General features: G+C 40.3%; 1 protein-coding gene across 11 annotated transcripts in view; it reads right to left on the bottom strand.

Annotated features, from left to right (window-relative positions):
• Positions 1-1012: 1012 nt before the first annotated feature.
• Positions 1013-15763, bottom strand: part of LOC136104207 (anthrax toxin receptor 1) — a 197486-nt gene continuing 182735 nt past the window's right edge. For 6 of the 11 annotated variants that reach the window (XM_071811970.1, XM_071811973.1, XM_071811969.1 and 3 more), the window contains 9 exons: positions 15479-15658; positions 13079-13207; positions 12778-12873; positions 11528-11647; positions 9855-9917; positions 8863-9075; positions 5937-6545; positions 4665-4839; positions 1013-1484 (listed from right to left, as the gene is read on the bottom strand). In XM_071811970.1, coding sequence (XP_071668071.1) covers positions 1348-1484; positions 4665-4839; positions 5937-6545; positions 8863-9075; positions 9855-9917; positions 11528-11647; positions 12778-12873; positions 13079-13207; positions 15479-15658 — 1722 coding nt within the window. In that variant the 3' untranslated portion in view covers positions 1013-1347. Of the gene's footprint in view, positions 1485-4664; positions 4840-5936; positions 6546-8862; positions 9076-9854; positions 9918-11527; positions 11648-12777; positions 12874-13078; positions 13208-15478; positions 15659-15763 lie in introns of those variants that run through there. The other 5 variants (XR_011740305.1, XR_011740306.1, XM_071811974.1 and 2 more) reach the window with 4 other exon arrangements.

The raw sequence follows: 15763 nt of genomic DNA, 5'->3' as shown, positions 1-15763 counted from the left end.
TTCCTTCTGCTTTAGCCTCATTAGTGCTAGATGCTTCACTGCAGTATTCACTCAGCCTGATAAAATAAATCCAACTTGAGAAACAAGAGACTGAAGCAGATGTCTTACTACAGGAACAAGGGCTTCAGTCAAAGTGGGAACTGCTCTCAAAGAAGTCCTCTGAGAACACGCTTTAAATTCACAGAAAGCAGACCAGTCTTAAGAGTTGAAGATAAAGCAGTACATGACTACCATAAAAACAGAACATGTAGTTTTAAAGAATTGAAGGTAATCACTGGTAAAATAAGATAAACATTTGATCCTTCTGCATTTATGCATTTGCTCTACTTGTATGCATGCAGGAGAGCAAGTTTCTACCATTGGGCATGAAGTACAGTTATGGCATGAGGTCCAAAAAGGCAATCTAGAGAATACAGGAAGCAAGAAGGTTAAACCAAATGCACTGGACAGTTAAGAGGATTCCACAAAATAGTGACCTCCTGTAAACAGCCTACAGTGTGTTACGGATGAGAAAGGAGAGCAGACCCTTTGGGCACAAGTGAGTCTCTACTCTAAAGTACACACACAGGCATGTTAGCCTGGAAGTGACCCAGTACAGATGGACTTCTTAGAAAGTTATTTGCAAAACTCTGGCAAATCCAGGCAGGTGAAAAATCTCATTTAGCAACTTATAACTTGAACAGAAGATCATTATAGGTTTCTGTTGTTTTCATGGAGTACTAGATGCTCATCTGTAACACACTCTTTCTGGCAGAGAAGTTTTAACTGTTGTTATCTTTATAGCCCCCACCTTAGTGCAGGACTTGACACCAGATAGCTGCTAGTATGAAATATCTCTAAGATTTGTTAACTGCTTAATTGCAGTTGTATCTGATAACAGATCTCAGTCTTACCCTAACATTAGCTCAGTAGATTGGCAGCTGACCCAGACAAAGCATAGTAGTGGTTTTGGTTGTTTTCAAGTCCTGACGCAGATGTCCTTAGCAAGCGGAAAGTAAGACATAGAGACAAATCTGGTTTAATACTCCATTTACTATTTATCAATTATTTTCTGTATAGATCTGCTGAATAAAACAAACTATACTTTGTATAATAGATTACTTCATTGCAGGTATTGCACAGGGCATCATGGAAACAAGACAGCTGAAGGTTACTGTCTTTTTTTAAAAAATATATCATTTAGCACAATTAGACCCAGCACAAGAGTATAGTAACCATTTAAAATGGATAATCTAATTTAAATATCCACAGCCATCTCATTTCAGCTCTATTGGATTAGAGAATCCAGAGTATTAGTACTGAACAGGGCATAAGGAAGGCCTCCTCTCTGCAACACGCTGCCTGTGGCTACTGGCCTCCAAAGGCATTCAGTGGGTCATCAAATGTGCTCAGTGTCTTGCTTTCAGATTTTGCTTCTGAGGCCGCTGGGGAAGATCTGCTTTTGGGAGTGGGTATCTTGACTTGGCTGCTAGAGAAAATATCATCTAAAAGGGAAAGAAAAAAAAAAAAATAGATTTTAATGTGGAGTGACTGCCAAACAGAAATAACATTGTACCTGAGAGTCTCCAACACATGGCAATGACTGCCAAGGACATTCTGTGATAAACAAATGCTTTCCTGTTGCTTGCGATTCTAGATGCATTTGTAAGGACATACGTGGGAGCTGCTAGATGTAAGTCAAATTAAGAATATTTTTTCTTCTCAGGAAAGCAGCATAATACTTGTATTTTATAACATGTTCAAACTGTCATAAGCATTTGAGAAGTACCAATAAATTACACCTTCTCAATAAATTCCATCGTGCAAGTGCCAGATAACATCCCTCTTGTCTAGAACACCAGCATCTGAGGAACCTGAGAGATCCAAGAGCTGTGAGGTTGTTGCCAAAGAAAAACAAAGAAGATAAGATGGTACTTGCTAATTACTACTGTTGTGAGATCCACTAGCCATATGAGAGTCTCTAATCTACAGCACAACAAGAACATAGCATAAGTCACTTGAGAACAGAGCGCAGCCAAGATGCGAGGAGGCAGAGAACTACAACTGCCATCCTGCTGAATATTCAAAATGTCTGTCTACAATCCTGAATCAAGATCTCCTACCACCTTCCTCGACACAAGCATTTCTGTTTTGAATAACTAGGACCACAAATGGGAAAAATACCATGTGGTATTAAGACATAGTTCTCTCCTGAAGAACAACAGCAGGTGGAAATGAAACCTTCCAATCCAGATGCTCTGTGCCAGCAAGCAGAGCTCACAGACCGGCGGTTCTTGCTGTTGCAAGTGCTGCTTGTACTTAGGACTGTGCCTGTGGGAAGAGATGGAGCTTCTACCATACACAAGCTGAAGTGCTGCCCTGAGGTTTCCTGAGCACACACAACAGTGTATCTTTTCCTATACGTTGAAGTTCTAAATGTAGGATACGCAGATTATGCAGCTGGATTATGAGGGGATGAAAAAACTTCTACAAGACTGAGACACATGAATCACTTGTGATTCCCAAGGCCAGTATAAGTAACACACAACTGGTCTTGAACCTCTATTAAGACGACACAGGTCTTGTATACAGAGATTAATAGCCATTTACTAGTCCAGAGTGTAAAAACTAGCATTTCAGCCTTTAGTATGTATCCCAGCCTTGGGCAGAGGCCAACCATGAGGTGGCCTATCACAACGTGCTTCTCTTTCTTTTCTTGTTACTTCTTCCACTCCAGCACATGTCTGCTACAGTGCTCATCATGGGAATTACACAGGAATAATCCAGGACAGTATTTCAGCACAAGAGCAGTATACAGAGGCAGTAAAACAGACTAATCCCCTATTGGCATCACTCCAAAGCGAGAAGCTATCACATGGATTAGCTTCACAGCAGAAGTGAAGTACAATGAGTGCCATAAGAAGTAGAGGTATCACTCTCATTTTAGAACAAGCCTTAAGTAGTAGAAAAGTTTCGGCCATGGAAAACAGTATCTGTCAGTGCACAAGAAAGCTCAGTCACCATTTTGCAGACAGGCAGAGGTGACATCAAGATGTCCATGTCATCAGCCATAAGGTCACTGAGGAGGCTGGGAGGATAAAGACCTGAGAAAGAGTTTTGCTAATACTGCCACCATAAGCCTAACACAGAAGTAGTACAAAAGCAAGCAGCTTGCAGCCTCTACTCCCACCCCCCCTCAAACTGCACCCACTTACTGTTTTATTTACAGCAGGAAGTTATCTCCTAAGACAACAATACACAGCCCTGATAAAGTGCTACCATGGCTACTTAAAGCCAAGCCTTAACCTGAAGCACAGGCAAGTGCCAGTTCTGCTCTGCTGCCAGCAGGGTATCCTTACCTCCAGGCATCTTCCCTGCACTCCTGTTGGTGTTCTGGAGCTCCATAGCTTTGGGCACTAAGAAGCTGCACACCCATGGCTGCACCACAAAACAGTCAACACTCTAGATGAAGTGTTTCAGATACAGGGTGCTGTAGATGCTACAGGTATCCACAACAAGCTTTAGCACCAGGGTAGATGTCAAAAGTGGAAGTGAAAACAACAGGTTCTACTGTGGCTATTTTTCCAAGATACTTTCAAGCAGCACTCTATAACTGTTTTTTTTCAACATGAGGTCTGGATTTTTGTGCTGAAATATTTGGAAAGGGTAGCTGTTTGGGAAGTTCTCATTTGCTATAGGCTACATAAAAAAAAGTAAATTATTAAAATAAGGTATTTTAATAATCCAGTACATATTTCAAATACCTTATCTGCAAACATTTAAGTCATATTTTTTATATCGAGAAGGTTTAGAAATCTCAAGATGCTCATTCTCTGGCAAGTTTTATAACACGTTTACAGACTTCAACGAGGTTATTCCATCAGGCTGGAATGTTTGACAGCAGTCCAAACAAAACAGTGATAAATCAGATTCAATTTGAATAGGCTAGAAAGAATGAAGACTGACAAGAATCAAAGCTAGAGAAGAAGAAAATTTTTTGTCTTAGAAGAGGAATTGTTGCCATCTCAAAGAAGAGCTATAAACATGAAGAGCCTGAGAACAAATAGACACAGTTGGGGACCAAATGCTTTTTGATACCTCCACTGATAGAGACCAAGAAAGTAGCATACTTTGCATCATTTCACATTATTATATGCTGCTTTTTCAACAAATTATACAGGGTGAACTTTTGCTCTCAGGTGCAGTATTTGTAAATTGTTCTGGCTATACATGGATGTAAACAAAATGTTATGGGCTCCAACATAGTAAACACAATAGTGAAAGTGGGGTGGAAAAAATGCTAATTTCTTAATTTCAGTGTTTCATCTGAAAGTACGATACAAAAAGCTGTGCAAATTGCAACAGAGAATGCACCTCAGAGCCATAACAACATGAGATTAGTCTCTTACTCCAGACAACAAAAGTTTTCTAATTCCCACAGGTGAGAAAAACTCTACAGGAATTAACTATTCCTTCTCTCAGAAGAATTTTATACACCCTCCTAAATCACTTAAATGCCATACTAGTTCTACAAACCAAGGAAGTTCTCATCCAAGGTTAAAATCCAAAGACAACCAGAGATTTCAGAGCAGGTGAAAAGTTGAAAGAAAGGGTTCTAAAACACCTCCGATGAATGCAACTCAGGACAATATTATAAGATTAGCTGCAAGACATGAGGCACTTACCCATATCATCATCAAATATGGATTTTTGTTCCACCTTTTTCTTGGTTTTCTTTTCTTTTGGTTTTATGGTGAGATCCGCAAAAATATCAATGTTGTCGTCAAACAAGTTAGTCTCTGGTATTTTCTCTTTTGCTTTGTTCATTGGTTTAATAGCCTCAGTAGCAAATATATCATCCTTGGAGCAAAGCATAGAGAGATCATCAATACACAACACACTTCAAGAGAATAGTCAAGTTACCTGTACAGAGCAGCTGAGATGTTTAGAAGACTGACAGCCTTGGGCTTCTCAATCCTGAGAAGCCTTGAGTCCCTTCTCCCCATGGAGAAGAGTGCCTTAGTGTGGGATTGTGTGTAGTCGTTATCACTTAAAAGAATTAATCCTGCCAGCAATTGCTAACCTAAATATATGTAAATCCTTTCAGTTTTAGGTCAGTCTGCTCCTCTAACAAAGATAAGAGCGACTTGCAAAACACATAATCTGGAACTACAGAGACTGCTGACCTTGCAGCTTTAGAAATTTTGAAGCCTGCACAATTATTTGAGTCTTGCTTTAACACATATCTCAAAGACTGAGGGATAAAATGTCCTTTAGCTGAATGTTGCTCATTATATGCTAAAATTATTAGATTATGCAACCAATATTCAAATGTATAACCAATTGGCTCTTTAAGACTGCCCTGCGTAGCGATAAGATTTTGTATATAATAACTGTTACTTTTCTTTCTGGTGTGTTGGCTTCATTCCAGCATCCAGACTTGCACAACTGTAATAAACAGTGTCTTGTCTCTGTGTGCTACAATTTGGCTTAACTGCATACTGAGTGATATAACCCTATTTTTGGGATAACATGTACACAGGTCAAGTACAGCACACAGAGGCTTGTATGAGCTGCCCAGTCTGCCAACTTCATTACTTTTTTAATAGTCATTTGAGCTGCTGTGCGTTGAACAGATAGCTAACAGAAAAGAAACAAATACTTTATGTTACTCTGGAAAATATCATAATCATAGGTATGTTGTCACAGCACATTCAGTGACACGCCTGCTCTGTGTTGAGGCTCCATCTTTTTATCCACTCTTGCTAATAAGAGGCTCAACAACCAAAGAAAGGGCTCCTATTGCCCAGTAGCAGAGCATGACAACAGTTTACTTCACTATCTATCCTGCACAGCCCATCCTACTTAGCAGCCTCCATAAAGCCTGTGTCCAAGTAGAGGGGTATGCATAAGATTCTGGGGATGAAAAAGGCCAAGGAGGCACGCTCAACCATTACCTCAAAGATATCGGCAGTAGGATCAGCAGCTTGCTGGATAGCAGATTTCAACTCCTTTTTTCCAGTTTTCTGACAGGTGAAGAGAGAGTCATCTTCATCCTCCAAAAAAGGTATAGGACTGCTTTTTGTTGAAGATTTTTGCTGTGCAGGCTGAAAAAGATCATCACTGTCTTGATCACCCAGAACAGACAGATCAGGCTTTTTCTCCCTGCCCTTAATGGGCTTGTTAGCCACACTATCTGACAGTCTCTCCTTTAACTTTGACTGTGCAGCCGGTCTGGATGATGAGCTGCTTGCAAAAAGGTTTTCTGATTCAAACAGATCATCCCCTTGGTCTGTGGATTCTGGAGGAAGGAGTTTGTTTGTCCCAGCAGACAAAACACTAGCATGAGCTGGTAGTGACAAGCCAGAAAGAAAGCCGTTTTCCTTGGACTCTGCTTCAGTAGCAAGAGGTTCTTCTCTGTTCACTACTGCTGACATCTGTTTTGGTAGAGAGAATTTGGATTCTTTAGCACTGTCCACCTCCTCACTCTCTTGAGACTCTTGAGCAGCTAGACGTCGGGCCATTCTGCTAGGAGGTCTTCGTTTTCCTGTAACCTTGATCCTGGTCTGCAAGAAAGGAGGAAAAGCAGAGCAGGGTCATAAATAAGGAAAAAAAAAAACAAAAAAACAACAAAAAAACCCCTCAGCACTCCACAGAAGACAGGTTAGGATTGCTGCTATATTTCTTTGTAACACTTCCTCAGCCTTTATAACATTGCAATTAACGTGCATTAACCAATTCATACTAGCATACTGAAACTGAATTAACTAATTCTGTTCACAGCTCTGGTTTAGATAACTTAAACAGCTACATGTGCATTTAAACAAATGATCCATTGGAAATCTTGAGCAAGGAATGCTGAGCAGACACTGATTTAGGTTATAGGGAGAAGCAGTAGGAACCATTCATCATCAGCTCAGCAGCATCCATCCTCCCTATTTTTCAGAAAGGGGAAAGATGGACCAGTGGGACATTCAAGCTTAGAGCAGTTTGCAGCAAGGTTCAGAAAAATAACCCAAGACTTCTGATTTGCTGCCCCCTGGTCATTCCACAGCAGGTGGAATGGGGGTACAAAAGCAACAGCACTTGCAAGTAGTGAGTCACAACACAGGTCAGCAAGCCACTCTAGCCCCTTGGCTTTAGGTAATACCTTAGTCAGTCTGACAGCTTGCTAATCCAGGGGCTTCAGCAGTGCAGTTCTGTCCGAGCCATGACTAATTATGTTTTCCATTTAATTTCATTGTATGCATATGCATGCATTTCATTCCTCTGCTGCTTTTAAAGCAGCCCCCCTTCAAGTTTCCATTATAGCCTCTACCTTTAACCACACAGGTAGGAAACAGATCAGTACAACCTCATTTTCCCTTTTGTTGATTTCTGTGTTGGAGTAGAAGGCAATTGGGGTGGATGTGCTGTAACACAGCTTAAAGGAGCCATGTACTTTTGTCAGAATCATTGTAGAAGGACATCTGCCTTCAGAGTGTGTGGCTGTATTGATCAGAGCATAGCTGAAAAACAGGAAAATTATGATGGGAGATGCAGTTGAAAGAAACTGATCCCCGTTCCATGCACCGTGCTTTGAAAAGACAGCCAGAATGCTGGGTAGGTTGATTTGTTCCAGCCTTTGGAAAAACTGCATTTGGTTGCATATATTTACAGCTTAAACTCAAACTTGAAAGGTTCAAGAAGCAATGACCTGTCAAAATTAAGACAGGTAACTTGAACCACAAAACCACTGTCTAGTTACCGAGATGCTGCTTCTCAGATTACTGCTGTAAACAAACACACATCATCACTATAGTAAAATGAACATCCAAGGTCAACCATATGCAGCTATAGGAGCTCTAGTCTTTTGCAAGCGTGTCTATTTAAAAGTATCATAATAGAGGGTTGTGGTTTTTTTTTCTGTTGTGCAGGACATGCTGCTGTTGGAAACAACTATGCCTACATGGTAATATATTAGTCAGATGTACAAGCTTCAAACACATTGGACACTAAGGGGTCATGTCAGCCATTGTGGTGACAGCTGCTGCATCTTCCCAGGTCATCTCTGCTGCAAGGAACAGCCCCAGCAGCATTAAGGAAATAAAGAATCAAAGTTAAGATCCTAAGTTATGTTATTCATATCGCTGCTGTCAGGAAACCCAAGGGACTTATGAAATCATAAGCACCCAGACCAAATCTCAACTACATGGTTCAAGCTTTTTTTATTTTAAGGACCACTAAATCTTTAACTAGAATATGCCTTTTCCACTCCATAAAGTAAAAGGTATGAATAAAAACCGAGTCAGGAGACAGATCTTCCATGACAAAAGCTGTAACACTTCTTTTGTTTTTGTTTTGTATGTTTGGTTTGTTTGTTTTCCTTTTAAAACAAAGCTTTCGTTTGAAAAATAATTGGGAGGGACAGTTCAGGACAACATGACATTTTTATCCACAGAGAAAGTAAAGGACAAGCTACAGCAGTGATGTGTTCTCGATATCTTGCCACAGCAGCTGTCTCTAATGTATTTTACAGTTAGCCTACCGGAATGCCTTTTTTTATGGTTTTCAGGTTGGTGTTCCTGGGACAGGACAAGGTGTTACACTAAAATACCTTTAACCTGTAGGGAAAACCACTGTATTTGGGGAATGTACAGACATACCTTGAAAAGGCACAGAACTAGGCATACGCATAAGCCCCTTACAGAGCTAAGAATGCAGTAGGCTTGACTTTTTCTTCAGTGGTCCACAGAAGTGAGAGAGGATTAGATTTCCACACTTCCATTTAGATTCAGATATACCACGCTGCTAGCAGAACTTTTATACCAAAACACAAATTCCAACACAAGGACAGACTATGTTTTTAATCCCCCTTTCTATCCTCCTAAATACCAAGGTTACCTTATTGGTGCTGTGTAATGTATCCGCTTGCATAGGCTGATCAAAGCTTACACCGAGTTCTTCATTGTTTCCTGCAGCAGAGAAGGTTTCACTGTTCTGTACATCCTTGGGCTCATGCAATGGAGTGTCCAGAACTGGTAAGGGGGACTTTACATTGGAGACCTTAGGCATTGCACCAGGTAGTAAGGCTGCAGGGTTAATAGCTAAGTTAGCCTACAAAACAGAAGGAAAAACAAAAAAAACACACAAACAAAAACAAAACAACGACAAAACAAAACAAAACAAACAAACAAAAAAAAACAAACAGAAAACCAAACAAAAAACAACCACACGCACAAAAAGAAATCATGTTAATATTATTCAAGGGCAAGCATGGCTCCAGAGAAGCAGAAAGAACTAGTGAATATAGGCATTCAAGTTCTACTTCTACAATTGCCTGGCTTTTATCACACCTATACACTTCTGTGTATCCAGTGTCCTGTTTCACTAGGTCTGTGGAGGGCTCAACACTTATTCTGTATGAGAACTTCAAGGACAGAATGGCCACGTTATGTCAGACCAAACACCTACGCAGCTCAGCATCATGTCTGAGGACAACAAGAGTTCTGACATTAAGAGAGATACTGTAATATAGACAGTTATTAGTCATTTCATGACAGAAGAGGGACATAAGCAAAACACCAACCCCCTAAGACTCTCTGAACATACTGCTAAGAGTCACATACTTAAAATAGTACTGAAAAAAAGAGCAGGTCAAAGAGGAGCCCACCCTCTGCCTCCCAAATAGAGTAAATAGTGCTGCTCAGAGTCAGGTCTAAAAGAGGAGGGAGAAATAACATTACACATGCAATACAGAAAAAGTAATTAAAAATACGCCATCTGAAAAAAATAAATAAAATTGCAAGAATAAGAAAGGAAATTTCAGGGAAAGCCATCAGTGAGGCAAGGATGATTTTTTTTTTTTAAGTCAAAATTCCAGTAAAGTTAATTACTTGTAGCTTTCCAATCCGAGATGAGGGCTCTTTGGTTTTAATGTGAACAGGACCTGTAGATTTCTGCACAAAATTACATTGGATTAAACAAGTGGATAAGTTGTTATTAACCAGACCATAGTTTGCATTTTAATACATCTACAGAAAGCAGCTCACTGCTTACCAATTTCTTGTTGTTATCATCACATTCTACTACAGAGCTACAGTAACTAAATTTTCAGCTTCAGTTCCCCACATGCCACAGCCTCACCTTCATTATCACATTTTATTCCACTCTCCTTCTACCCAATATTATACTTTGCCATAGTAACCCAACAACTTGCATCTTCTCCAGGTCACACAAAACACCAGTCAAATCAAACTGTGACAGCTACCCTCTCTCCTTGCTTATTCCCTCCCCTAAGATGCTCTGAAGCCTTGCTGCCAGATCATGATATAACCAACTGTTCTCTTTGTAACTGGATATAATAGGGCCACAGACTTCAATGAAGCTTACATGGAAGCCAAGAGGGCTGCAAAACTGGACCTCTCAGCCTTGCAAGGAAAACAGCTTCAGGGAAGTGAGTGCTCCTCTGTAGAAAGCAAGCCATCAGTGCCAGAAGTAGGACTAGAAGAGCAAGGGCAGCTGTTTGGTCTGAAGACTTGGGCCAGTTCTAGGACTCAGGGATGAACCAAATCAGCTAAGGTGCACTTTCCATGGTTTGCTTTCCACAATTTTGTGTGTCTGCCATGGCTCTGTGAGCTGGGCTGTACTGCTGTTGGTGTGACTGGGCTGTTAGAGCTCCTTCAGCCGGCTTGGAGTAACTGAAGGTTTACAAGGTTAGGATGCTGGTTTGGTGGTCTTGATAGCATGACAGAGGAATCCTAGTGTCTGAGGAGATTGTTCTCCATTTAAATGCATGTAGTGTTCAGCTGAACCTCAGACAGGCTGAGATCATTACTATACCAGGCTGTCAGCAGCTACAAAAAAAGGGATGACAAGTGTGGTTCTACACTTCAAGGAATACTTCACCATAAGGAAAGACAGGCTAATTACTAGCCCTACAGACATGCTCTGTGTTCCTCAGCCCAGGGGAGTTAAAAAAAAAAAACCCACCCCCACCCCCCCCAACGAAAAGCTAATCTCCTACAGATGGAAATCCAACAAGCAGCTCTGCTGAGGCACAAGCCAGAACTCTGATCCAGGCTGCCTCTTCCAGAGGCCCTTGGTTCCACAAGATTAAGAACAGGAGTAGGAGTCTTATTTGCTCATCATAAAGCCTTTCAACTGCCACAGATTTGTGCTGCATGCCCTGATCTCCTTTCCAATAAAGCCTACTTATACTTTAAAGATCACATTCACTCCAACCAACACTGACACTTCAGATAAAAACGAACAACCACCCACTTTCAATCCAACTGGACTTGAAGTGTAGTTCTTCATTGCCTTGTATTTTGCCCTTGTAAGTGTGTGGGCAATGAATAACACACTGTATCAAGAAACAGCATTTAAACTTCTTGCTAGTAACAGCGCAGAGGCTGATAAACAGAGACAAGTTTGGCCACGCATTGCTGCTTTGCAGCCAGTGAATCTATGCATTAGTTTTGATCTTTTCAAGAGACTTATTTAAAACAAAATGCTACATCTCCTTTTTCTTTGCGTGCTGTTCAAGGCACAAGATTCAAGTACTTGCCTCTGTAGTTACTGCCTTCAGAGCTTCATCTTGTTTGGCACATAAAGCATTTTCTAGAAGGTTACCGTTGTCTGAGGAAGGGCCAGTACTGGACTTAAATGTTTCCTTCTCAGCTGTTTTCTGAAAGCATTAATAGCACAAATCAACATTAATCGGCTAAAAATCATGGTCTGCAGATTAAAAAAAATAAAAAACCAAACCACAAAAAAACCAAAAAAAACCCACAAAAAATACCACACAAACAAAACCAACCAAACAAAAGCAAAGCTTTTTAAAAAATCTTGCTTCTATCTGAAAAGAAGGTTGGCCACATCTTTTAATGCATAGATGGCACTGACTTTTGGCTCTGCAATGACAAGAGCCTTCTCCTCTGTTCCTTCAGCCTACCTCAACTTTTGCTGTCTATGCTAACGATAAATAATGAAAGTTTCAATGAACACCCAAATGCATACAAATTTTATGATGCGCAGGACAGCACTGAAAAACAAAAGCACTAAGTTCACTAAGGAACACTGCTATTTTTATGTTTTCAAGCAAAGAGGCTCCATGTATAGCTGCCAAGCGCTAATTACTTAAGACCAACCCTTCCACAGTCCTCAAATAAACTGTTTCCATGAACTATTGCCAGTTTTCTAGCCTAACTTCCAGCTATAAACATGAAAATAGACTAAAAGTTGGCTTCAATTTAATTAAGCTAAATACATTTAGAGTAGCAGTTTAGAATGCATGTTAGAACTTTGACCTCAGACCACTTGTAATGCAGTCTAGTTCATTAATGCAGTTGCTTGGCCTCTAAAAACAATCCAATGATCACAAGGATTTTAATACTGTGTTCATTACCTCAAGTCAAACCAACCTGCAGAGACTTCAATTATGTAAATCACAGAACAAGGCTTACCAGTCATGTTTAAACTACAGGGAAGTAATATTAGCAAGTTAAACAACAAAACAATTATACAATACAAACTCTATTCTTCTGATTTCTGCTCAGGTGTGTTCTATTACACCTAAGCCAGTCCCTGTGGTACACAAAAAGAAAAATAATCCAATCCTCTCATCCCAGCTTTGGGAGACCTAATGCATCTGTTTGTTTCCTATGTCTTCAAGGTCACAATGGCAACTTCTATTCTCTCAAAAAGATTTGAGAAGTCACTTAATTTCTTGTGGGAATACATATGGAAAAAAATCCCTTCCATACATTTCTTTCCAATGTAATTTATATAAGTCATTTACAGTAAAGGAACAGATACCAGAAGGTTTGTTTTAGTGGTACTGAAGAGATCATCCTCATCATCATCCCCAAAAAGCCCTCCTCCAGATGATGGCTTCATGATACGGTTTGCAGTCTGAAGAGACAAAGGATAAAGAAAAGACGTGTCGCAGATCAAAAGCACATCTCCTTCAGCCCATGATGCCTGAATTGATATTAGCACTTGGCCCTCCCTAGAAATCAGTGACTTCTAAGTAGTGTTCAAATAAGGAATGCCACTAGGCTGCACAATTCCAAGACTGTTTTTAAATAGCAGATTCAGCAGAAGACTTTGAACTTACCATCGATTTCTTGGTGCTGGCAAAGAGGTCAACGTCTGGATCATTGTCCTTCTGAAGTTTGTGACTGAAGAGGAGCTCTTCATCTTGAAAGACTCCAGTGCTTTTGGGCTGAGTACTCTTCTCAGAAACCTGGAAGGAAAGGAGAAAGGTCCACACAGTGAGAAACTCCCTCCCTTGAGGTTATTTGCTTAGTGATAAGGTATGTTACAATTCACATGAGGCTACACTACAACCCTGCTAACAAAAATACAAGTTTATCTGCCAGTTACATATTTCAGTTTGAACCAAATTTGCAAAACTTACAACGTCAATATTTGTATACACAGTTCAATTTGATGAGAAGACATTAACCAAAATCTAGCTGACCTGAGATCCAGCTGCTACTATTTACCTGTAAAGCTTCCTTGAAGGAAGGAAGGAAAAAAGTTTTCAGTATGTTAACATGAGTATACGGTAAGGTTTATATTTCAGTAAGACTTTTATGCCTTGAATTTTTCAGCTGAGGGTGCAGGACATAGAAGTGAGAGGAAGAGAACCTGGTTAATTATCTTCCTAAGACACCTTCTTGAAGGAGAATAAACTAAAAAAACCCCACAAGGTTGAAGGCCTGTAAAGCTATTACTGTTGCTGGATTCCCAGTTCTCCTCCCATTAAAGCAAATACACCCCCACAATGAGGAACAGAACATATTGTCTGCCTTTGACAAGAACTTGTACTTTCAAATTTGCTGGTGAGAGGGAAAGTTGACAGACAAATACATCACCCTGTCAGCCCTCCACTATCCGGCAAATAAACCAGTATCAGCTGCTTGGACACGAAAACCAAGGCCTTTCTGTGATCATGGTCACTGTATGCACCCAGGTCTGACTTTCAAAAGGCAAAGGCCCCATTGAACGTCTCAGTAAAGGCCAGTACATGTTTCACCCCCCTGCTGTCTCTTCAGGATCTCAGAAAATGACAAGGACTCCTCTTAAGTGCATGACTGCAGGTCCACCAACACAACATCAGACTCCAAATCCAAGCAGCACGAACAGTAGCCATAAAGGCCAATTCTCCCCATCCTAGTCCAAGTCTCCAGAAGCCCCGAAGGCTGCCTCCTAAAGCTAGTGTCCCATGCACCATTTTTGGCCCACGTGCCCTGTCCTATAATTTTTATTACTGATCCATTCTTGGCCTCTCTGTGCACCAGTTTTAATTTCATACGAAAAGCCAGGTCACATTTTTAGAGCACTAGAAATGCTGTTTATGCACAAATACTTGAAAATCTAATGCACATCTAGAAGTATCCACACATGAAACGCATATTATGCGGAGATAAGCAAGGAAAATAGCAGCACCTTTCAGATTTGCCTATCAAAAAGATTAAGTTCCTAAATTACCTATTCCGATTTCCGCATGAATATGCATTTCAGCACCTTAATCACTTGGTGACTGTTATATGCTGACAGCAGAGTGCTCTGAAGGAAAGATTTGAAATAATTTGTTTCTTTGCTAATTTGTTAGACAGACGTGGCTTCCTGAAAACATCTCAGAATGTCCCCCCTCACAACAATAAGTGCTCAAGTTAACAATCCATTTTAACACAGAAGCAGCTATAAGCAGGGATTTTTCTTCAAAAGCCATCTACTTCATTCTGAATAAAGCATGTACAGCCTTTAGGGTTGACAACTTACTTTACATGATCATGCTAAGATGATGAAACCTTGTGGTATACCGTAGCACACAGCCTATGCTTTTTGACATGACTTCAAATTTACATAAAAAATGTTGGTATATCTGCATCATGTAGAAACAAGATCATTGCCATGGATTCAAGGGTATTGCTGCTGAAGATTCAACGTCTACCTCTTTAGGGTATATGCTATATCAGGAAAGCCAGACAACAAGAATATAGCAACTGTAGACTTTTTTAAACAAGTGAACACATATACTTGAAAATCAGAACATAGAATTAAGATAACTCTTGCTGAAGTTGAGTTTGCAGGCACATATCCACCAAGCAAACTGCAACAATATAAAGAAAATAAATGATAAACCACAAGGTTTTACATTCCACATCCTTCTATTTTCTAGTAGCTCTTGCCTTGAGCGATAACTGGGGAATCGGTTCTGTACAGCAGACATCAGGTAGCTGCACCAAAACATCTGCACAAATTTTTTTTTCATAGTAGCATGCAGCAAATGCTTTTGAGTTAGTGGAAAGGAAAAAAAATTACAAAGAAATTCAGGATTATGGGGAAGAGCAGCAATAATTTCTAAGCTAAGAATGTGCAAGTTTAGAAATAGAAGAAGATTAGCTTCTATGACATGAAGAGAGGGAAGGGTAAGAACAAAACCATGCCTAGAATAGGGGAGGCAGAAATACTATTTCTTAGTGTTCAAGAGCTTCCCTGGACTCACCACACCAATTTCTTTCTGTGCATTTTTAATGCCATCATCATCTTCCAGTCCCTCCTCTTCCTCCTCAAACAAGCTTAACACTTTCCTAGCCTGGGTCTTGACATCTTTCTCCAGAGCTGGTGGTGATGTTGCAAACAGATCTGAACTGCTGGCTGGCTCCGAGGATGTTGCTGCAAAGGGCTCCACCAAAAAATAAACAACAAACACCACACACAAAAAAATCAGCCTGTTATTTAGTTCAGGTTTGCCCAAACCCCACTAAGTTTTCTCAGTTAAATGCCAGCA

The sequence above is a fragment of the Patagioenas fasciata genome, chromosome 8 (assembly GCF_037038585.1).
Source record: "Patagioenas fasciata isolate bPatFas1 chromosome 8, bPatFas1.hap1, whole genome shotgun sequence".
NCBI classification, from domain to species: domain Eukaryota; kingdom Metazoa; phylum Chordata; class Aves; order Columbiformes; family Columbidae; genus Patagioenas; species Patagioenas fasciata.
Note: the sequence above shows the minus strand (reverse complement) of the source record. Positions and strands in the feature narration are given on the sequence as shown.